General features: G+C 34.5%; 1 protein-coding gene across 1 annotated transcript; it reads left to right on the top strand.

The window, feature by feature from the left end:
- Window positions 1-372: 372 nt before the first annotated feature.
- Window positions 373-25,187, top strand: LOC131144778 (uncharacterized). Its single transcript, XM_058093634.1, has 14 exons — window positions 373-648; window positions 3,379-3,452; window positions 4,023-4,100; window positions 5,891-5,966; window positions 7,292-7,356; window positions 7,836-7,937; window positions 12,433-12,522; window positions 12,614-12,688; window positions 12,775-12,807; window positions 12,935-13,015; window positions 13,294-13,356; window positions 23,407-23,475; window positions 24,335-24,379; window positions 24,467-25,187. Exons 1-14 carry the CDS (start codon window positions 606-608, stop codon window positions 24,644-24,646), a joined length of 1,074 nt encoding a protein of 357 aa, XP_057949617.1. The 5' UTR covers window positions 373-605; the 3' UTR covers window positions 24,647-25,187.

Raw genomic sequence — 25,187 nt, 5'->3', positions numbered from 1 at the left:
GAAGCTCTTGAATTTTGATATTGACTGTTCGTTGGATTTGATAGGGCAAAGGGCTGGAGGTGATGGGATGTGGAGTTATCGAAGACGAGGAGCTGGAGCAGTAAGAGTAGGCAGCCGCAACGAGGAAGCATTTTTCTCATTCTGGGTTATTGAACATAAGCCAAATAAACGGGTCACCCGACGGGTAATCCAATCCAAATCTGGATTGACTCGTTTGTAAACGGACAGATCACAAGTTAATCTATTTATAAACGAATTGATTTGTTTAAATCCGGACCTGTTTTAAACGGACGAATCACGAGTCACCCGACCCGACCCGTTTTGCCACGCCTACTCCCAAAAGCCGTATAATCAAATTTATACGGCCGCTAACTTGGGAATAGGGTAGGTTTAAGCATTGCTCGTTGGTCAATTGCCAGTTCTTGAGTCCCGGGCGGGGGCGAGGGAGCGCCACCGAAACCGAAGACTGCGAAACAGCGTCGTCGCTCTTTCTTGCTCTTCAATCTACCGTTCCCAGCTCTTCCCGAACCTTCAAATTCGATTCGCAAGAACACCTTCATGTAATCATCGCCGAGTACTATCTCCTCGGGATCACGTCACCGGCGATGGCCCTCCCTCTCGGGAAGCTCACCATCCTCGTAGGCGCAGGTCCATACCTCTATCTCTCTCTCAGTGATTTATCTTGAAATTCTTCAACTTATTGGAACCAATTTTAATATTGAAGTTTTTGACCAGTGTGATGTGTATTGGCGTATGCTGTACTTTGAATGGCATAATTTGTTGAATTTAGGTTTGTTTAGTCGCAGTAGTGCGCGAAATACTGGTAGAAGAGAGTTAAGGGTTTTTAATGAGCCCTCTAGTCGGTTAGGATCAAGGTAGTGGTTCAATTGTTCAAATGTGCTCGTCCTCTTTGATGAAGATTGTTCGAATCTTACACGCTGGCAGTGACAAATAATTAGTTCAAACTGTCACCAATATGCTTCGGTTTTGGCAGGTGGTTAACTGTTTTAAGTATCATGTATTCTTATGGACGAGGTTCATACTACACTGGTTTAATTTATTTATTTTTGGGCGTGGGAGATGACCCAAAATAGGTTGCTTTTTTATTGATTCTTCTACTAGTTATTTGTTGTTAGCACGAAAAATTAGTTCAATTATCAAGAATATGCATTAGTTTTAACTGGTAGCGTTATTACAGTATAGGGTTGTTATCCTGACAACGGTTAAGCTGAGCTTGGATGGTTTTTTCATCTAAATTTGTTGGCAGTTAATGACTAAGAAGTTTCTATGGATGTTTGACAAGAAACAATGGTATTTTGGTACATGGGTACAGTGGCTAGCAGCAAGTAGCCTTAACCAATCTTATTACTTTGCTGACTCTATAAATGTTCTAGGGTGAATGAGGGAGGGATTTTGTTTATTTTTTTTGAATTCATTTATGAAAAGTCTCACACCATAAATAATTTAGAGCAGATCTTTTCTTTTATGTAGTTTTTTTGTTTTAAAGTATTTTGATGAATGAACAAATTGCTGGTACCAACTACCAATTAGTAGCTCACTGAGTTCATGTAACCTTCTATACAGACCCACATGTTTACACCATTCATCACATTCTTTGGATGCAGTATGGTGGGTTGGGCTTTTTTAGATTGATTGACCAAGCTTTTTTTCTTAAAAAAAAAAAAATAATGAAATGGAAAAGTAGGAGTTGGGTAGAATTTAAATTAGAACTTTGGAGAATATTGTTAAAGTCTAAAAGTTTTAGGATAAGTGGAAACAAGGAAGAATATATGAAATGTAATTTTAGCCATGTAGGGAGGAATATTGAAGATGAGAATAAACTTGATAATAAGAATTCAACACTAGTAGATTTTGTTATCTTGGATCTGTTATGCAAATGGAGGAAGAAATTTAAGAGGATGTAGTACATAGAGTTAAAGCAGGTTAGGTAAAATGGAGGAGTGCTTTAAGTGTGCTATGGGATCATAGAATACCACTAAATTTAAAAGGAAAGTTTCAAAGGCCGGCTATAAGACCAACCATGTTATATGAATTAGAATGTTGAACAACTAACAAACAACATATTAAAATTGTAAAAGAGGCTGGAATGCGCATGCTAAGGTGGATGAGTATTGAGTGGTATATCATTAAAGAATAAATTTAAAGGAACAAACAAATTCACAATAAGTTACACATAGTACCGGTAGAAGATAAAGATATGGGGTGGCAGCTTAGATGGTTTGAACACTTGAAACATAGGCCAAGTAATGCACCAATGAGGAGGAGTGAGCTAATTATTGTTAATTGTACTAGAAGAGGGAGGGGCAAGCCTAAAATAACCTGGAAGTTGGAATGAGGCAGCTAGAAAAGATTTAATGACTCTTAAGTTAGTTGAAGAAATGCCCTTGATTAAGTGAATTGGTAGAAAATGATTTATATAGCTGACCACATTTAGTGGGGCTTAAGTCTTGTTATTGTTGTTGTTGTATATTGAAATGGGATTGTGTCAAACCAGTTTCAACTCAAAGATTGGTTTGTTTTAACTGCTAGAAGGATATTAATAGAACGTTGTCCTTATAGGAATTGTTTATCTATTGGTTTTAATATTCCTTCTTTAGTTATTTTTAATGCACATGTTTACAACCAAGATGAATTTTCTTGATACCTAAAATGGTCACGACACTATTACTGAGTGTCTGAGTCATACTTTAGATCATGGTTTTAACTTGCAAATCTATAAGGTGCCTGCCTACCTTAATTACAATCATCAAATTTAGACTTGAAGGGCAAAGAGAGCTCTGAATTGTTTTAGATTATAAATATTTATTAAAAGTTTTTTATGTTTGAGAAAATGGTATATTGAAACATCCATTTTCAAATATTTTGTTCAAAATAGCATTAGAGTTTTGCTAAAAGTCTAAGACCAGGAATTTGTTAAATTTATTTCTTATGATGCTTGTTTTATTTTTTATTTTTTAAATATGAAGACTTATCTTCAAATTCATGAAGGATCCAATATAAAATTTAGAGTATTGAAAAAGATTTTGCTTATTGCTGCACGATTTTAGTTGTTAGGAGACATCTATCTTGGACATTTTTAAAGGTGCAAGGTGCATGCTCTGTGATTGTGTTATAATTTGTCGTCTTTTCATAAAGTAACCTCAATGCATATTCTTGAGATGACTCTCTTATGATACTGAGAAACCATGTTTTGATTGAAATGAATCTTAATATTCTTTTCCTTGGTTTATTTTCTTCTTTCAAGATGTTCCTAGTTGTTGACTTTTCTAGCATACAATTTGCATCGAGAGTTGTTAGCTTGGCTTTCGAGTAGAAAATATTGCCTTGCTAACAAAATAAATGATAATATGTGATTAGGTATTGTTGGGTCTGTTCTCGCAAAAGAAGGTCGCATGTCAAATGTCTTTGACCTTTTCTCAGGTGCTTTCAAGGTATCAATTTTGGCCAGAAACTGAAATAGATGTGCATGCCTGGTATGAATTTAAGTTCAAATATAGTTGATTCTTTCTAATTTGTAAAGTGGAATTTTATATTTCATATATATATATTTATTTATTTATTAAAGATTGTAGTAATTGAACTGGAGCAACTGTGTCTCAAATGTGTTATATTCAAATTATTTTGCCTGTCCTGCATTGCTTTTGGCCTTGGAATTAAAATGAATTCTTCAAATTTTCTACCTGTCTAGGGTATGGTCAAGATGTTTTCTTTTTTGGTTTTTCTTTTCCTTTTTCTTTTTCTTTTTCTTTTTTTGACATTTTCTAACCTAATGATTTCCCATGGTTCTGGAGTTTTGTTTGGATTTAATTTAAAATTGGGCTTGATGATTGTGATCCATGAACCAGATTATGGTTTCTATTAGCACAAGAACTGTTTATTGATTCGATTGATCAATCCATCTGCAGGAAATGAGAGCATTATACCATGCCTGTATTCTATCATTTTTACCATCCACCATGTTGCTTTCTAAATTCCCACTATTATTTCCCATTTTACTCCAGATTGTTTTCAAGCAAATTCGAAGAGATGATTCTACTCCCTTAAGTTCCAAGCCACAAAATGACTCTTTATTGGCCCAGGTTTGCACGTTTCCCTGGTTTAACTTGGTCATTTTTTTTTCCTACTAATATGTTGGACTGTTTTATTTATGCACATTGGATATTTTTGAACAGATTTGATTTGATTTAATCATATACTTTTCTCATGTTAAGTTGATTCATTTTAGGTGTATTGTCAATGTGCTATAAGGGAAGATTGATGTGGGTAGCATGGGTTTAGAAGGCAAATACGTTGGAATAAGATGTTATTTATGGATTAATTAAAATGTGCAAGAGCTGCAGTTGCCTTTGCCCATCTGTGAGTCTTATTAGATGTGTAATCAAGCTCCTGTAGTACTCGAATGAGATGCTGTGAATGATACTTGGATGCTGAAGGAAAACATACTCATGAGGGTTTTTTTGGGTCCAAATTTTGTTATTCTCTTCAAATTGGATTGACATTGAGTCCATGACTTTGTTATTTGTTTAAGTTAACAAAGGTTTTCTTATTATTTTTGAATTGTCTAGTTACTTTTTTATGAACCTTGAACTGTTGTACATGTTTTTTATTAGATTTAGAGGTAAATAATTAGAGTCATTATGGTTTGTTTTGTTATAGTTTCTGATTTTTATTTGGATTTGGACAAAGGCCGGAGCATCGATGTAATGGAGGATATTGCATTTTTGAGAATTATTTATGATTTTCTTCTATCTATTCACTTTTGGATATGTGTTTGAAGACAACCTCGTTTAAACCTTTACACAATCCTTCATGGTCTTAATGTAATAACGTTCCACAAAATTGTCAAACTTCCCTTTGAAATTTCTGCTTCCACGACCCTCAAAAGAAAGTTAGTGGCCAATTTCCATTCTACACAATTTTTATCGAAATTTCCATGAACCATTTGAAATTTATTGAAATTTCGTAACTTATGTGTTTTTTTTGGTTGTTGTTGTTGTCTTTGGAATAAATTCCTTTAAATTGGGATTTGAGATTCAAAACCTAATGTTGAAATTTCTCCTTAATAAATAATCTATTTTATTAAAACGAGATGGCTATGAATGATAGCTTTTTATAATTTTTAAATTGATGCAAAATTGAGCTTATAGATTAGCTACGACATTGTATTCAACCGTTTATGTCAAAATAATTGTTTGAATAATAATAATTAACATTGAACTAATTTTTGAGTTTTATTATATTATATGAATGTGTTTATATGGTTATTGTGTTAATGATATTGCACCTTATACACTGTCTATTCGTCATTGGTGGATTTGTTTACAAAATTTTAATTCTAAATCTTTTATTGTTGTGTCTACTGACTGCTTCGAAAGATCCATAAAAACATCTCATGTTTTACTGCTATTTTCCACCATTTTTTAGAATCAGTATCGAAATTGACATTGGCATCGAAATGCCCATGCTTTTGAAGCTTAGAAAGTTTGGCCAAAATCAAAATTTAGAACTTTGCAACCTATCTATTGTTGATGGGTTAGGGCTTGTTATGTGTGCTAATCATTTCAGTAAATTGAATTATACCTCATGTTTGTTTGGGGATTATTAGAAATCTGAATTTCGGAGTGATTAAATGTTTTGGCTTTTTCCCCAAAATTTTGAAGCCTTTTATGGGTGTGCCATGGGCACATTCTGTGGTTTGATGGTTCTTTTAGAAGTTATTGTTAATTCTCAAAGCCCGAGTAAGGGTTTGATGCTTTAGTGTTTTTCAAATATGGTAATCATTTCAATAGAACTACTTTCCAATCATTTTACTTGCAACTTGTTTTAGGAATTCAAATTCCAGATAGTAATCGAGTATCTATTTTTGCAGGTTAATACTTTACGGCAAGAGCTGCAACTGTTGGCGTCAAATGGATCAGTTACAATTGTAACTGCTGGTGGAACAGGTTGGGCTTATGATACCTTGCCTGTGGGAGGAGATAATTTGTGATCAACCATATTGTTCTATACTTTACAACACATATACTAACAAAACATTTTTAGGTTGTTGATGTCTCTGTGCCCCCATTTTTGCAAAGTAATTCTTCTTTTTAGTAGTAACATCCATGTTCGGGGCATTTGGAAAAAAAAGTTTAAAATGCTGAATTATGGATATTTTGTGAAAGCTGGAAAATTGAAGCTTTTAGAAGACAAAAATGGGCTTTTTAAAAAAATGATTTTTTTGTATCCCTTGTGCCCATAGCTTTTTAATAAGTATTACAAAGTTGCCTATCTATATATTAGTGCAAAGTTACAAACTTTCCAGAAATTTCCATTTTGGTAATTTTAGACATTCGAGCTGGTTTTAGCTTTATTTTCCAAACACAGGGCAACTAAATCTATGTTTCAATATCCCCTTTCCATGAATGCCCAATCGCTTTTTGCAATAACCTTCATCTGCTCCTTTTCTTCAGCTTATTTCCTTCTGCCATGAGGGGTAGGACAAATGGAAGCCTTGGTGAATTTATGCCATTCTTTTCTACCAATTATTGGCATGCAAATTGCATTTTACAAACATGAATGCATGCCTGAAAAGGATTCTATTTAAACCAACAATGACTTTATTCATTGATTTTCTTGTTTTAGTGCTGTCTGTTTGTCTTATTATTCAATTTCTCAAAGATCTTGGCAAAGAATATGGATTAGCTATATTTGGGTCTGCTGTGAGTGAAGCTTGCTCATCTCAACCAATAGATGTTTTTTCTTTTTGGTGGGGGGGGGGGAGATAGAAAATAGAAAAATAAGATACCTTAAGAGGAGAAATACAAAATGGGATGAAGAGTTATCCTCCTAAAAATAACAGGCTGGCAAAAACCTGCTGTGGAAACAGAAAAGAACAAATAAAAATTACATCAATGGTGCCTCAAATCATGTTTTTGCAAATCACTCAAAGAAAACCTCCAAAAATATGGAAGATATAAGCCCATCATGAGGCTAAGCACAACTTTCTTATTTTAATCAAGAGTAATGTGCAACATTGATTGTGCTTGGTTCCTCATGTTCTGGGTGCTGTATTACTATTGATATCTTGAGAAATTTTGTCTCATGTATCCTTTCTAACATCAATTGGTAGTTGGTATCCTCTAGCCTTGAGATTGTGCTATCTTTATTTTATTTTAGTGGCTAAAAATTCCTTATCTTTTATCTGTGAGATCTTTTCAAGTCCGTTATTTTTTTCCCCTATATAGCTCCTAAACATTTGTCAACTTGTTTTCATTATGTGTGTGTGCAGGTGCTAGCAGATATGGTATAATTGTTGTTGTTGTTGTAGCAGGATATGGTTATATTTGGTGGAAGGTATGATCTTTTATCCTTAATGTAAGATTTCTGTGCCGTAAGTGAGAAATTCCATAAGTATTTTCACATGTATTGCATCAAACATGATAACATGCTGAGCTTTTTGTCCCGTTGTTATTGTCCATATATGCCTAGTAGTTATGTTTGGAGCTTGACAGAATGAAAATTTTTCTGGGCTGAGTTTTGCTTATCGGATTTTATTTGGGTGAAAATCATAGCAACAGGCTTTTTGTTCTTATTTAGGAAATTTATTTTTTTCTTGGGTTTATTCAATATCCTAGTTCCTGTAGGTAGCAGACCAAAAGATTATTCCTTTCAACAAATTGTGAGTAATTTGAGATAGGAATTTGTGTACGCCCTTTCTTTCCTCATGTGGTATTATACTAATATGTTGATCTTGGATGCTGTCTCATTATTATGCTTTTTCTCTCTTGCTATTTTTTTTAGCTTATGGATGTAGCAATCGTGCTTTTTTTCAGGGTTGGAAACTTCCTGAGATGATGTTTGCAACAAGGCGTAGTTTAGCTGATGCTTCTTCCAAGATTGCTAGACAGCTTGAGACTGTTTACTCATCAATCTCGGTAAGTTTTTCATTTTACGGCATTTATTCATTGTTTAGAGTACTGTATGAATGAATGCTTGCATTGTTTAAGGGAAAGAGTACGAACTTTAAGTGGGAGGTTCAGAGTCATTTTAGTTTACCACATAGCATGTTTTTTCTTGAGCTTGGTAAACACCCTTTTCCCTATTCTGGATGTGCAAGATTTTCCAATTGTACATGCATGTGCTGCAAGATGTTAGGAGGTTTATCAAAGGGCTATCTGTTTAATTGATAGTTTTTTTAGTTGAATTCATTATCTTTATGTTTTGAATGATGTATTCATTATTCATTCCTATGTATTTCTACCCATTATTTTATTTTGTTCTTACATTGTTCTGTTTTGTCTTCTTTTCTATCATAACAGAAAATAAAAAAATTATAAATGTGCCACAGTTTCGTAAGTTGAAAGAATTTAATTTGTACACACGAGCATTCTTGAATATATAACAGCAAAAAGAAATAGAATCAGTAACTGTTCCATCTGTTGTTGGTGAGAGTATGAAAACCTGAGGCCCATTTTTTGTTGTCTACTGTAACAACAACAACAAAACCAAGCCGTAAGTCTCATTAGGTGGGGTCAGCTATATGGATCATTTTCTGTCAATTTATGCGATCATGAACCATTTCTTTTGACAAATTCAGGTCTATTAAATCCGTACTATCTCATTCCAAGTTATTTTAGGTCTATCCCTATCCCTTCTACTATTCTCCACAATAACTAACTAACTCTTCCTCACCAGCACACTATGTGGCCTACGTTGCAATTGTCCAAACTATCTGAGTCGTCCATTTCTTATCTTATTTTCTATAGTAGCTACACCTAATTTACCGCAAATATGTTCATTCCTTAATTTATCTTTAATGTTATACCACTCGTCCATCTAAGCATTCTAATCTCTACAACTTTTACTTTTTGGATATTCTGTTTCTTCATTGCCCAACATTCTGATTTTAAGGGTATTCTACAATCACAAAGCACACTTGAAGCACTTCTCCATTTTACCCAACTTGCTTTAACTCTATGCATTACATCATCTTCAATTTCTCGTTCATCTTGCATAATAAATCCAAGGTATCGAAATCTACAAGCGCTATTTATTTCTTCATCATCAAGTTAACTTTGTCTCCAATATTCCTCCTACCATTACTGAAATTACATTTTATATATTTTGTCTTATTTCTACTTATCCTAAAGCCTCTGGATTCCAAAACTTCTCTCCATAATTCTAATTTAGCCTCGACTCTACCCCTAATTTCATCAATCAATATAATATCATCTGCAAATAACATACACCATGAAACTTCATTTTGAATGCTCTTAAAAGTTGGTCCATCACTAAAGCAAAAAGATAAGTGTTCAAAGCAGATCCTCGATGCATACCTATGATGATTGAAAATTCTCTAGTTTCTCCATTTATAGTCCTTACACTAGTCATTATTCCATCGTACATATCCTTAATAACTTCAGTATATTTACTACGTACTCCCTTTTTTTCTAAAACTCACTGTAGAACTTCCCTAGGTATCCTATCATATGCTTTCTCAAAGTCAATAAATACCATATGCAAGCCACTCTTATTTTCCCTAAACTTTTTTATTAATCTTCATAAAATTATATAGCTTCTGTGGTAGATCTTCAAGGCATAAAATCAAATTGATTTTCGGAGACCTTCGTTTCTGGCCTTCATCTTTGTTCAACTACCTTTTTCCATAGTTTCATCGTATGACTCATAAGTTAATTCCACAATAGTTATTACAAATTTGAATATCTCCTTTATTTTTGTATATAGGTGTTAAGGTGCTTTTCCTCCATTCATTTGACATTTTCTTAGTTTTTAATTTTTATAATTGTGTTAAATAATTTAGTTAACCATATAATTTTGTTATCACCTAAGCATTTCCAAACTTCAGTTGGGATGTTATCCGGTCCCATAGTTTTTCCTTTTCTCATCTTTTTAGTGCAAACTTAACTTCGTTAACTCTAATTTTGCAAATAAATTTCATATTTTTAGTTTTTTCCTCATTTATCAATTCTAAGTTTATGCCTTCTATTTGGTTTTCATTAAACAACTTATTAAAGTAATTTCACCATCTTGTTTTCATTAAACAACTTATTAAAGTAATTTCACCATCTTTCTTTTATGTCTTCTTCCTTAACTAAGACAAAATCATCCTCACTTTTTATACATTTTACATTTTCTAAGTCCTTGCTCTTCCTTTCTCTTACTTTAGAAAGTTTAAATATATCTCTTTCCCCTTACTTTGTGTCTAATCTATTATACAAACTTTTAAATGATCTATGTTTAGCTTCACTAACGGTCTTTTTTACATCTTTTCTTGCCTCATTATACTTTTCAAAGTTAACCATGTTTCTACATTTTTGCCACGTTTTCTACCATTTTTTTTTTTTGTCTTTACAGCTTTTTGGACATCTTTATCCCACCACCAACTTTCTTTGCTATTCAAAAATCTTATCCTTGATTCACCTTCTCCAAAGAGTATTTGTGTCTATTCCATCCTCTATAGTCCAATCCTCATCTTTGATAATTTTATCTTTAAATTTTATTATATTTTCGCCCTTTAGGTTCCACCACCTAATTCTCTTACACTGGTTTATTTCATCATTTTTTTTTCCATTTTTTAATACATATATCTAACACTAAGACTTTATGTTGTGTGGTTAGGCTTTCACCTGGATTGACCATGATGAACGATCTACCCTCCTAGTTAAAAAAAAATCTATTTGACTTCTATTTTGTCCACTTTTAAAGGTTATTTAGTGTTCTTTTCTCTTATTGAAACAAGTATTCATTATAATAAAATCATATAGCATAGCGAAGTCTAAGATCATATCCCCAGGCTTTTATCTCCATATCAATATCCTCTATGTATCCTTTCATAATCTTTATTATCTCTTTCAACATGTTCATTCAGATCTCCTCCTATGAATATCAGTCCCTGGTATGCGTTAATACTACTCATATCTTCCCAAAATTGTCTCTTAAGATTTTATGCTAAGCTTACTTGAGGAGCATAAGCACTAATGATGTTTATTATCTCTTGACCTAATACCATCTTGATTTTTATAATTTTTATTTCTTATTTTGTTTACATCAACAATGCTATCTTTTAAGTTTTTGTCTACAATAATTCCTACTCCATTCTTATGTTTTTCTTTTCTAGTGTACCAAAGTTTAAATCCTGATTTATCAATTTCTCTAACTTTCTTCCCCACCCACTTAGTTTCTTGAAGGCAAATTATATTAATTTTTCTTCTAATCATTGTGTCCACAATTTCCATACTTTTACTTGTAAGTGTTCCTATATTACAAGTTGCTAATCTATTTCTAGTTTCCTGAACTAGCTTATTTACCTACGCACGTCCAAAAAGATGCAGGAACCTTCGCATATATGACATCGTACCCGGGCACCGACACAGTGCGATGCTTCGGTTTGTTCAATATGTTTAACCAGCATGTAAATTTAACATTGGATGGATGGAGTGATGTCCTAAATTTATTCTGCAGATATTGTAATATAAACGATGGTAAACATCTCAATTTGTAGCCATTAAGTTTTGTTGGAAAAAGCATTCGTGGTGACTGTTGAGTCTGTGCCATGCTATGCTGGTATAATAGAACTAAAAAAAGAAGAAAATTCCTTTCTTTTGTTTGGTTTGTTTGTTTTTTTTGTTTGTGGGCATGAGAATCTTCCGTACTTTAGTTGGAACAAGTTTGTTGTCCATAGCAGCAGTGGAACACTATTGCAATGAAACTTGTGACATGTTCAAGAAATGGAGAGTAATAACAGTTCCATTCAGCTAGTGGTGATACGTGGGAATGGAATCAATTTGCTTCAGAATGGAATAAAAAATTGTATGAAAAATATGTAAAAACAGAATTATCGATTCTGTTCCACTCTATTTAATTCTTATATACCAAACATTGTGTCATAAGAAGGATCTGAGTTGGAGTATCTAAATGTTGCTAATTTGACAATTACTGTAGGAGGCATCTTACTCCCCCCCACCATAGTTTTCTTTTTATGGTTTGTTATTTTCCATGAAATGGGTCATTCATTAGCTCCCCACCTCCAAAAAAGAAAAAAGGGAAAAGAAAAACTTTAAAAAAGCCACTTGCAAAGACTCACCCTTGAATCATCCACTTGGATACTACTGGTACACTGGATATGTGCCTGTGGTGAAGTTGACATAGTATTTGAGGAAGCTAAAATCTGATGATATCTGATGTATGTTGTGGCATAATATTCACAGGAACTAAAATATGATAGTTTCTGATTATATTGACTACTATTGTTACATTAACAAGAAAACTTGTTGCAGTGTAGTATCATTACTATCATCATCATCATCATCATCATGATTATTATTATTGAGAAGAAACAGTGATTTAATTAATGTTAGAGGCTATCATCATCATCGTCTGAGCCTCATTTGAGTTTTTGTTGTTTTCCAGGCAGCTAAGCGGCATTTATCGTCGAGAATTGATCGTGTGGATCATAATTTGGACGAGCGTGCAGAACTTGATGCTGCTACAAGGGAGGAGGTGGGACCAATTCTGATTTAAATTATAATTAATTTTCTACCTTGTTGAGATTTTAAAAGCCAATTGATAGGGTATTTACTATGCCATTTAGGTTTCTGAAATACGAGGGGAGATGAATACGATTGGCGTGAAATTCCAATCTGTTCACCACGCAGTTCAAACTCTGGTAATTCATCTTCAAATGCCTTTCTATTAATTTCTGCTTCCTGGATGTGGAATTTGAAACTGAATTGAAAATTTTGCATCTGCCAGGGAACTAAAATTGGTGGATTAGAAGGGAAACAGGTATGAGTTCTGCAACTGTACATATAACTTTTTTTTTTTCTTAATTTTAAAAGAAAAATTAAACAGAAACTTTTTTTTTTTTTTTGCTATTTATGACGATTGTCATGGTTTATGATTGCCTTGATAGGATCTCAGAAATGAAGGAGTAAAGAGACTCTGTGAATATGCCTGGAGCTTGGAAAATAGCAGAACCATAGAGCGTATTCAGGCATAAACCAATCCTTTTTCTCTTATGTGATGTTGTTGGTTTGATCTGGTTTCACTGTCAGTCTTTGTTAGGACTTTTGTTGTTTATTTGTAACTTTCATCGGTAAAAAGTAGACAAGCTCTGATCGGATAATGTTTTGACATTTTTCTATTTAAATTCTATTTATTTACTAGATTAGTTTCAGTCAGAGCTTTATGTTATTGGATTCATTTTCCAATTCATATGAATTTTTATTACTGTCCCATTTTTTCCTTTAACCATGTTTTATGATTCTGTAGGCATCTCCATCCACTACCCCTAGGGCAGCTCTTGAGCCACCACAAATCACACCACTGTCTAGGGTAAGGTTACTCTTCAGCTTTTATTAGTCTGTCAGTGTTGTTGCTTCTGTTTTTCTGTTTGTAATGGTGAAATAAAATAGCATGTGATTTTTTTTTTTTTGCAAAAAAATGCATGTGTAATCAGGAAACTTAAAGAGTTAATGTTAATTTATTTTAGGCTCTTGATATAAGTTAAATTGGATCATACTGCCTCAAGGATACACAGTAATGCTTCCCTATCTAACATTCCTACTTCCTGTCTGTTTTTAGAGTGCCTGTTAAAAATAGCATTTGATTTTTTTTAAAAATAAAAAAAAGCATGTGTAATCAGGGAACTTAATGTTAAAATTGCCAAGACTTTAGAAAGGGTGATGCACGACTTTCTTTGGGCTGGCCATGGGGAGGGCAAGAGAGAGCGCTCAGTTGGGATGTGGTTAGTAGACCTAAATCTGAATGGGGACTGGGGCTTGGCAAGACACCTCCTTAATAGATAAATTGTTGTGGAGATTTCCACTAGAAGGAAATTCTCTACAGCATAAGGTGATTAAAAGAAAATATGGGCTCCATGGAAATGGGTGGACGACCTCATATGCTTTCCTGTGGAAGTTTTTGTCCCAGGTGGCAAATTATTACTTCCCTCTTTCCCGCTTCATTGTTGTTATTGGCAATAGTCTAATAGATGTTTTTGGGAGGGTGTATGGCTGGGTGAGGGCCTTTGGATTTGAAATGCCCTGTTTGTTTAAGATTTCTTCTCTCCATAATTCCCTTATCAGCTCTTTTCTTTCTTCTGAGGGAGGCCCCCTTTTGTGGCATTTCCATTTTTTTAGGTACTGCAAATGAAAGAGGGCGATGAGCTTACCGCCTTGCTTTCTGTGTTGGACTATTTTGTTCCTACCAACATTTGAGGATGAGCTAGTGTGGGAGGGTGATTCTCAATGGATGTTCTCTTCTAAATTGTTCCTCTCATAGCTTTTTTTAAAAATCCCTTCTCCCATTGTTTTTCCTTGGAGCCACATCATTTGGAGCAGTTTTCGCTACCTTATGGACCTTTCAGATAGAGTGGAACATGAGAATCATTAAGGGCCGCTAATCTTGCCCAAATTTGTTATGGGATAGAATGATGTTTCGGACTTCGTTAGGGGCCCACTCGTTGGTGTTTTTTGGGGTTTATCTCTGTCAGATATTCAAAGGGATTGGATGGCAGCTGTCTTGTAACTTTTCATGTTGTTGCCTTTTGGTATATTGAGGATATATCTTGTCATCTTAAATTGTGCATTTTTTATTTTTTATTTTTATTCTTAATGCAATTTTCCCTTATCTAAAACAAAAATCCTCAAGGATACAACCTTGCGTCGTGGCAGGGAATGTAGATGTCTTGAGAAGCGTAGGTCCTTGGTTAAAGTTCCACTGGTTTGAAATGACTTCTTTGGGCCACCCTAGGGTTTGTGAGGCCTGCTTTAACCAGTCCCCTTTGTGGGGGTTAATGCGGTGCCCAGAGTGGCTGGCTGATTTACAGCCACACCTCATTAATAATAATAATAATAATAATAATAATAATAATAATATGAGGATATGCTTTCTAAGTTGGAGGATGATATTTTTCTTATCAAGACTGGCCACACACAGCGTACATGTATGGGCATGTCTTAGATGTTCATGTCAGATTATACAGTTGGGACCCTGCTCAGGAAAAATAGTGCACAGATGCACGCTCTCACACACACACACACACACACACACACACACACACACATATATAGGGGGTGTGGGAGCAGTGTTTTGAATTTGAAACCTGTATCAGCCTGTCTGGTACACTGGTTGGATTTGGGAACCAGACCCTTGTCCACTCCAGTTTCACCATGTTTTATAAATTTGACTAAACTAAAAATAAGTCCGTGGAAAAGGAGAATTGAAGAACCAATGTGATGTCAGGCAGTAAGAGAAACAGGACAAACAGAAAGAGTTAAGGGAGAGAAATGGAAATCATAATTGTCAAATTGGATTTTAAATTGGGTTTTGAAAAAGCTTATGACATGTCAATTGTGGGTTTTTGGAGAAAGTTACGTAAAAAAGGGGTTTTGGTAATCTTTGGCTCAAGTGTAGAAGAGCGTGTCTTTAGCTATGCTAATATGTTAGTGATTGGTAATGGGCAGCCCAGGGATTGGTCTGGTGTTAGACGAGGGTTAAGGCAGGCAAGGAAAATCTTTATCCTCCACCTTGTTTATTCTGGTTGTAGACGTTCCTAGTTGAATGATTTCTCGTGCCTAGGACCTTAGGGTTATTAATGGCTTGTTAATTGGAGGGTAGGGGGTGGAGGTGTCTTATCTTCAGTTTGTGGATGATACTATCTTGTTCCTTGTGAATAATGCTGTGAAATTCTGGAAGGTTCTAACTTTTCTTAGAATCTGAGAAAGAATATTGGGGCTGAAGATAAATTTGTTTGGTACGGTGGGTATTATATCTGAGTAGTGGGGAGCTTGAGATTTTTATATCACTAGCAGGCTGTGAATCTTTGGCTTGGCCTTTATATTATTATGGTCTTCCTTTGGGGGCTAACCATTTTTTGAATGTTTTTTGGGACCCGGTGATTGAGAGAAGGGGTTAAAGGGGGGCTTGTCTTTCTCTAGGGGGTAGAATCACTCTCATTAGTGCCTCTTTTAGCTAATATTCCTATTTATTTTCTATTCCTTATCACAGTTCCCTCTAGAGCGGCTGGGAAGTGGAGATTGTGAGATATTTCCTATGGTTGGGTATTGGTCAGAATAAGGGGGACCATTTAGTTTGTTGGGATGTCGTTGAGATCCTGTTTGGGAGTACTTAGAAAATAAGTGTTTATGAAACTTATCGCTTATAATTAGTTTTTTTTTTAATAAAAAATTAAAATGGTGTTTGGTTGACATTGTAATAATTGCTTAGTACAAAAAGTACCATATAACAACATTTTTTAGTGAAATTTAAGAAGCAATCCAAGATTGATTTTTGCCCACTTATAAGTGTGCGTTGTAGAGAGGCGTGGGAATTTTATAGTTATAATGAGTCCAGGAAATTTTGTAAATTTCTAAAAGTGCTCCTCTCCTCTCTTTACCCCTCTCTGTGTCTATGTAGCTCCATCTTGCCATTTCTCTCCCTCCCTCCACCTTCTGAAGCTCTCTCTATTTCTGCAGTAGTTTGGTGGTGCTCCTTGACTCTTCTGGCCACATCTGGAGGAACATCGCTGCTTCTCTTCCCCCAAACCCTCTCCTCTACAGATCTCGTAGAATGCTATTGCCCCCACCGCCTACTCTTCCTCCTCCCCCATTGCTAGCTGTCGGCGCCACTGCCACCACTGCTCTTCCTATGCTTGCCATTGATGCAGCCTTAATTAAATTAAAGATATTAATTTAATTAATATAAATTAATAAGATAATTGCATGTTATAAATACACTAATAATAATATTATTGTTGTAAATGAAATAAAAGAGGAATACAAAACATTTGGAGTTATAAAAATTCAACAGTCTAGTTCTTCAGGATCTAGATGTTGCTAATCATCTTATATCATTTTATTGTAAAGCATGTCCTTATATAGGCAAATACATTGGCATCCCAAAGGTTAGCCACATAATGAACCATTATGTGGGCATGCCAAAAGTTGTAACCTATAATCTAGATAGTCATCCACATTAATATACATGTTTTACAACACTTCCCCTTGGATGACTATACACTATGAATATGCCTCGTTAAAACCTTTGTTAAGGAAAATCTTGTGGGACAAAACCTTGACGAAGGAAAAAGAGTACAATATTCATACTTCCTCTAAAAAATACAATCTATTAAGAAATGTCCTTAAGTTGTCGCAATCCAATGTTATGTACATGCTTCTTGAAAATTGAAGTTGGCAATGCTTTTGTGATTAGATCTGCTGAGTTGTCACTTGAATGAATTTTGCAAATGTCAACATCTTCTTTCTTTAGAAGTTCATGAGTGTAAAAGAGTTTTGGTGAAATATGTTTAATTCTATCACATTTTATGTACCCATCTTTGATTTGTGCAATACATGCTGCAGTGTCCTCGCACAATATTGTTGGCGTGTCATTCTCCAATGATAATCTACTTGTCCCTTTAATGTGTTGGATTATAGTTCTTAACCATACACATTCACGACTTGCTCCGTGAACTGCCAATATTTCTGAATGGTTTGAAGAGGTAGCGGTGATCGTTTGCTTTACAGATCGCCATGAGATAGCAGTATCACCACATGTAAAGATATAGCTTGTTTGTGATCGAGCTTTATGAGGATCAGAAAGATATCTAGCATCGGCATATCCTTTCAACACAAACTTTACTCCCATTGGGTAAAACAAATGGATATCAGATGTGCCGCAGAGATAACGAAGAACATGTTTTATTCCATTCCAATGTCTCTAAGTTGGTGTAGAACTAAACCTTGCCATCAAATTTACCGCAAAAGCTATATCTAGTCTAGTGCAATTTGCCAGATACAAGAGTGCTCCAATTACACTAAGATAGGGTACTTCAAGACCAAGGATTTTTTCATCATCTTCTTGAGGATGAAAAAGATCCTTTTTCACATCGAGTGAATGAACGACCATCGGGGAGCTTAATGGGTAAGATTTATCCATATAAAATTGTTTCAAGATTTTTTCTATATAAGATGATTGATGAATAAGAATTCCACTTGTTAAATGTTCAACTTGAAAACTAAGGCAAAATTTTGTCTTCCCAAGATCCTTCACCTCAAATTCTTTCATTAAGTAGTCAGCAATCGTTGAGATCTCTTCTGGAGTTCCTACTATGTTTATGTCATCAACATAAACTGCGACTATAGCAAATCTAGAATTTATCTTCTTGATAAAAACACAATGACATATAAGATTATTTTCATATCCAATTTTCAACAAATATTCACTTAGACGATTGTATCACATTCGTCTAGATTGCTTCAATCTATACAAGGATCTTTGTAATTTAACAGAATACATTTGCCGTTGTTTTGGGTTATATGCTTGAGGCATTTTAAATCCTTTAGGGATTTTCATATATATGTCATTATCCAATGAGCCATACAAGTAAGCTATTACTACGTCCATGAGGCATATGTCTAGTCTTTCAGAAACCATTAAACTAATCAAAAATCTGAAAGTAACTGCATCCATAACAGGGGAATAGGTCTCATTATAATCTATACCAGGCCTTTGGAAGAAATCTTGTGTTACAAGACGTGCCTTGTATCTCACAATTTCATTCATTTCATTTCTTTTACGTACAAAAACTTATTTATACCCAACAGGTCTGACATTCTCAAGTGTTTGGACTACTAGTCCAAATGCCTTATGTTTGGCTAATGAGTCTAGCTCAACCTGTATTACTTCTTTCCATTTTGGCCATTCATTTCGATATCGACATTCTTCTACAGTTTGAGGCTCAGGTTCATTATCATTAATAATTTCTGAAGCAATCGCATATGCAAACACATTGTCAACAACAACTTCATTTCTTCTTCGCATATTTCCAAATTTTAATGAGATCTCATAATTTTCCGGTACCGGAAACACTTATGGTGTTGCTTCTGTGGAAATATGAGATTGTTGATTTATATTTCTTTTAACCTCTTCTTGAGTGTTAAGGACCTCTTTTGGAGTGTCACTTTTATTCATTTCCTTTTTCTTTCGAGGAATAGTATTCTTTGCACCAATTGGTCTACCACGCTTCTGGCGCACTTTAGATTCATTAGCTGCTATTCCCATTGGGTGTTCTTCAGGAACAATCAATCTAGCAGGAATATTTGCAGCCAGAACATGTGATTGAGTAACCCTTTTTGGCGTCTGTAAAAACATCTGACAATTGATTTGCAGCAATCTGCAAATGAATTATTCTTTGAACTTCAAGTTCACATTGATTTGTGCGTGTATCAAGATTAGAGACAAAGTTGGTGTGTCCCAAAAAATTTCATGTGTTTTTAATCCTTTACCTTTTCCTTCTCCTAATGACGGAAAAAACTGATTTATCAAATTGACAATCTAGAAATCTTGCTCTAAAAAGATCACCTGTTAGTGGTTCAAGATATCTAATGATAGAAGGAGAATCTAAACCAACATAAATACCAAGACGACATTGTGGCCCCATCTTACTTCGTTGTGCAGGTGCAATAGGAACATATACAGCGCAACCAAAAATTCTAAGATGAGATATATTAGGTTGGTGGTTAAATACAAGTTGTGAAGGTGAAAACTTATGATACACAGTTGGTCTAATTCTAATCAAAGACGCAGCATGCGCTATAGTATGACCTCAAGCAGATGCAGGAAGGATTGATCGCATAAGCATACATCTAGCAATAAATTGTAAACGCCTAATGAAGGATTTCGCTAAACCATTTTGTGTATGAACATGTGCAATAGAATGTTCAACACTTATTCCTATTGACATGCAATAGTCATAAAATGCTTTTGAAGAAAATTCACCTGCATTATCTAAATGATCAATTTTGAATGGAAGTATCAATTAAAACCATGAAATATCAAAATGGTTCGCAAGATGGATGGATTGGGCCGTAAATATCTCCTTGTATTCTTTGCAGAAAAGATGGAGACTCTAAAGATAATTTAGATGGAGAAGGTCTAACAAGTAGTTTTCTTTGAGCACAAGAAGTACAAAAATAATCACCAGGTAAAAGAACCTTTCTGATTCTTTAATGGATGTCCATGTTTATTTTCAATGATTCGTCGCATCATAGTTGAACCAGGATAGCCAAGACGATCATGCCAAAGTATAAAACTTCTAGGCTTAGAGCACTTCCGGTGCATAAAATTTGATTCAACTATCCTTATTTTTGTGAAATATAGGTCAGATGAAAAACTTGAAAATTTTTCCAATATGATCTTCTGGTTTGAAACTATAGATGTAATTAAAAGATATTCCATATCTCCTTCATTTTTGGTTTCAACATGATATTCATTGCGACGTATATCTTTAAAACTTAGTAGATTTCTTCGGGATCTACTAGAATATAAGGCATCATCAATATACAATTTTGTCCCATTTGGAAACATAATGTGAACTCTTCCAGAGCCCTCTTTTACATTTGCAGAGTCAGATATTGTATTAACATTAATTTCAGTTAATGTTAACTACAAGATATATTTTTTAACACGAAGAATTGTGTGAGTTGTGACATTGTCCACCAAACATGTGTCATCCGTCATTTTATCAATTTTATTTTGTATGATCTAGTAAATGAAAAGTAAAATTTAAAAATAACAAAATATTACCAAGCATATTATATGTAAAACTTTTAATAAAAAAAAAACACATTCACTTCAGGGAATGGTGTTGAGCCAGTTGGACGAAATTGATGATTTTCAACAAAAGCTCATTATTTTGTTTAGCTACAAGTAAACAAGAAATTAGCTCAGAATATTTTGTAAATCTACGCTCTCGATATTGCTACTGCAGGAGCACATTCAAGGCATGAAAAGTTGAATATGTTTTTCTAACATATCATCATAGGTAATTTTTCCTCACATAACTTCAATTGAGAGCTAATTTTAAACAAGGCTGAATTATATTCACTTACAGTTTTAAAATCTTCCAGTCGCAAGTGTATCCAATCATATCGAGCTTTTTGGAAGAATTACCGTTTTTTGGTGTTCATATCTCTCTTTTAACTTGTTCCAAAGGACTAATGTATCCTTAATAGTAAGGTACTCAATTTTCAATTTTTTGTGTAAATGGTGTCGAAGAAAAATCATTGCCTTTGCGTGATCCTGCAGGGATGCTTAATTTCCTTCTTCAATTGTATTACCAAGATTCATAGCATTAAGGTGAATTTCAGCATCAAGTACCCATGGAAACGTTAGGTAAAATCACTTTGAGAACAAATAAAAATTCAAAGTTAGGTAAATATTAAATGGAAACGTTATTCTCACATATATTCCAACATAAAAATATTTAAGGATACGTACTCTAGATAAGAGATATAGTTAACATATAAATATAGTTTGACAAAAAACTAAAGTTATATAGATAACAAATGTTAAAGGAAATGAGATTCTTACCTTAGAAAAATACCAATGAAACTTGCTATACCATTAGAGACTTGATTGTACTGGTAACGTGTTGTAAACGAAATAAAAGAGGAATACAAAAAATTTGGAGTTATAAAGATTAAACGGTCTAGTTCTTCAAGAACTAGATGTTACTAATCATCTTATATCATTTTGTTGTAAAACATGTCCTTATATAGGCAAATACATTGACATCCCAAAGGTTAACCACATAATGAACCATTATGTGAGCATACCAAAGGTTGTAACCTATTATCTAGATAGTCATCTACATAAATATACATGTTTTAAAACAATTATTGTAATTAAATAATAATCATATATTGTTTTACTTAATAGAATACATTTATATGTTAATTAAATTATTATTGAAATTAAAATATTAATTAAATTGTTAATTATAAAATATTGATAATTTAAATTTTATATTATTTAGGAAATAATAATATATTATTTTATTATGTATTATAACAAAATAATTATTTATGTAATATAGCAAATTTAAATTCATACAACATTTGTGACAAAAGGGAGTATCCAAACATTACTTATTTAATCAACACTTATAAATTATAATCAATAAGTAGCACTTATAAATTATAATCAGTATATACTTTTAGATAAAACTGAACTACACTTTTGGATTTCACCACTTTTTCAGTTTAGCACTTATTATCAGCACTTTTCGAATTCAGCACTTCTTTAAAAAAACACTTTTTATATAAGTGGTTCCAAATAATCCCAAAAGGCCCAAATCAGAGGGGGTTTGTGTCTTGGTAATGTGGTTTCTAATAACATATCCTTATTAAAGAAATGGTTATGGCGGTTTCCCTTAGAATCTAATTTCATGTGCTCAAGGTAATAAAGAGTAAATACAGAATACATACAAATAGATGGGATTGCTAAGGGAGTGTTAAAAGCAACTCATGCAAGTTCCTGGAAGTTTGTGTCTTAGTTTGCTAGTCTTTTCTTTTGTTTCACTCGTTTTAAAGCACATAATGGGGATAGATTCAATTTTGGGGGGACATTTGGGCTGGTGAGTCTTTGTTGGAGCTGTTGGTGCTGTGTTTGTTCAGATTTTCCACCATTCACGATGCACAAATTTCAGCTTTTTGTTCTTTTGAGGAGTTGCTTTCTTTCTTGGAATTTTCATTTTTTAAAAAGTCTCAACGGAAGAGAGGTTGGCGAGTTAACTTTGTTACTGAGTGGTCTGCATTCTTTTGTGCCAAATTCGCAGGGGGACACAAGGCTTTGGATTGGGGATGCTTCAGGGCCTCTCTCCTCAAAATCTTTCATTTCCAATCTCATAAAATCAACAAATCCCAGCCCTTTTTTCTTACACAAAGCTGTTTGGAAAGCAACAATTCCTTTTAAAATCAGTGCCTTCATTTGGACTTGAATTCTTAACTAGATCAACACAAATGATATGCTGCAGCTAAGGAGACCTTACAAAGTCCTTAGTCCAGGCATTTGCATGCTGTGCAATGAGCCTAATGAGACCATTAGTCATTTGTTCATTTTTTGTGAGGTAGCAAGGCTGCAAGATGCATGTGGAACAATTTGTTTTAGTACTCTGGTGCTGTTTGGGTGGCTGCAGCTACAATTCTTGTATGAAGATGAGGGTTTATAAAACTTGAAGCTCTGCTCTGCTAGTCAGAGACTTAAGAGTGGCACCAGCCTGCTTGAACTATAACCAAGGTATTGGGTATTCACAAAGGTACAAAATTAGATTGATGTTGGGCTGTTGGCATGGTGCTGGTCCAACCGTACTGGTTAACTGGTTGACCCGCTCCCTGAGCTTGGACAGCTCTCTGTTTCACACACCTGTCTAGGTTTAAAATTATTGGGTGGGAGGTTGTTTAAAGAGGATTGTGCTACTTCTCTGATCATGACCAAAGGTCCAAAAATAGATTTATTATATTCGTGAAAAAATAATTTGTTATTGATTGGTAATGATTAATTATCCTTTTTACTGACTTCTTGTTATACATGCTTTGGCAGACTGGATCTCTGCCTTCGACTGTTTTGCCATTGGAATCATCCCCTTCATCGTCCAATGGATCTCACAAGGTTTGTAAGCTTTTTTCTTTTTGATACTGTTATTATTATTATATTTTTAAATAATGATATCAATATGCAAATGCTCCCAGCCTAGTGAAGAGTTGAGGCCAATAACAGCCATTTTAGGCCCACGCAACTAGGTTGGGCCAGATCTTACAGTCCCATTTACTTTGTGTTTAGGTTTGACCCTGACAGTTTAGGCCCAACCCAGTCCAACGACAATTAGAATTAGTTTTATAATTGTTTTTAAGATTAATTTTAATTTTAACTTATATAAATGTGATGTATTTATTTAGCATTGATTTTAGTTAGTACATTTGTAGTTTTTATGTTTTAGGGCAGGGCCTAAACTTGACAATGTTTCTAGGACTCTACTTTGGCCGGTAATGTCAGAACAAGGCCATGGTGGCATGGGCTGGTATAGACACAGGCCTTTTTGGGTTGAGTGGGCCAAAGTGCAAGTTAGGAAGAAAAAATAAATCTCTATTTTTTTCCCCTATCATTCATTTTTTTTTTTATAATTTAGTTCTGTTTGGGGATCGTGCCAGACATGAGCATAATCTTTGATAGCGTGACCTACAGATGTTTACTAAAATTGTTTTTGAATGCAATGTATAAAACTAAAGCAAGTTAACAATGTTTTGAGGCTCTATGTTCCTTTCATGAGATTATTATGTTATTATATATATGTATATGTGTATATATGTATATGCACATGGATACAGTTCATTTCTGAAGTTTGTTGTGTATAGAATGGATTATCTGCCTTCTCTCTTGGCCCAAGACATTGGCATCAGTGATCAGGAATGGACTGTATCCATTTTCAAAATCAACTTATTTTCATTTTCCTGATTTAAAATCCATTCAGGTATATCGACCCCTGCAAAAGTCTGCCTTTACCTCTGGACTGAAGGTAAAATTCCTCCTCTTTTTTCCCCATTTACGCCCTTATTTAACTCTTGGTCGACGTCGGATCTGAACTGTGGTCGATCTGTTTCAGGAGCTGCAGGGGATTTCAGAAGTGGTTGAGACGCCAGGCATTTCAGAGGTTTCAACCGAGATTCTTGGTTCCGATGAAAGAAACCGCGAGAATTTGAGTTCTGGTATTTTTGGATGGAAGCGGCCTAGCATTAGCAGTTTTCTTACAAGGACACGCAGTGCAACGAATTCCTTCAAGTAGATTGCATTGCCCTTGCCCAGAAATAATCGGTTGGTCACAATTGGACATTTTAATATTATGTCCTTGTATAATGACTCATGTGAGGGTAGGAGGAAAACAGGAGGGGCAGGGAAAATGCCTTTGGAAATAGTTTTGGTTGTTCAGAGCCCCTCCCTCCCTCGGTTTATAGGAAGTCACCAGCCAGTTGAATACTTGGCTGGGGACTGGATTTTGTAGAGCTTTTGTTATTTATGTTTTGAAATTAAATAGGATATTCTTGATATGTGGACTTGGTCGGAAGAATTTTTGTCTATGCAAGTAGAAGGAAAATGGTGCAAGTGGAGGGAGACTGGGAGAGGGATCATTCCGCTTTGGTGTTATGATGGATATAGTTGCATTTGCAACTGCTTGGTAAGTTACTATGCAAGTGCAAGTGGTTATTTTGGTCGTTTATTGTATCATACTTAAAAACTATATTTTGTATATCACTACCATCACATTTGGTTCAGAGAGTAGAATGAGTGGGATGGAATTGAATGAAAATTTGATTGAATTCGCTCCA

The sequence above is a fragment of the Malania oleifera genome, chromosome 12 (genome assembly GCF_029873635.1).
Source record: "Malania oleifera isolate guangnan ecotype guangnan chromosome 12, ASM2987363v1, whole genome shotgun sequence".
In the NCBI taxonomy this organism is placed as follows: Eukaryota; Viridiplantae; Streptophyta; class Magnoliopsida; order Santalales; family Ximeniaceae; genus Malania; species Malania oleifera.
The sequence above is the reverse complement of the archived record's forward strand: the minus strand, read 5'-3'. Positions and strand labels throughout refer to the sequence as shown.

Coding starts and splice junctions, on each gene's coding strand:
- LOC131144778 (XM_058093634.1), top strand. CDS start 606: ATGGCCCTCCCTCTCGGGAAGCTCACCATCCTCGTAGGCGCAG. Junction 3,453..4,022: donor TTTTCTCAGGTGCTTTCAAG/GTATCAATTTTG, acceptor ATTTTACTCCAG/ATTGTTTTCAAGCAAATTCG. Junction 4,101..5,890: donor ATGACTCTTTATTGGCCCAG/GTTTGCACGTTT, acceptor CTATTTTTGCAG/GTTAATACTTTACGGCAAGA.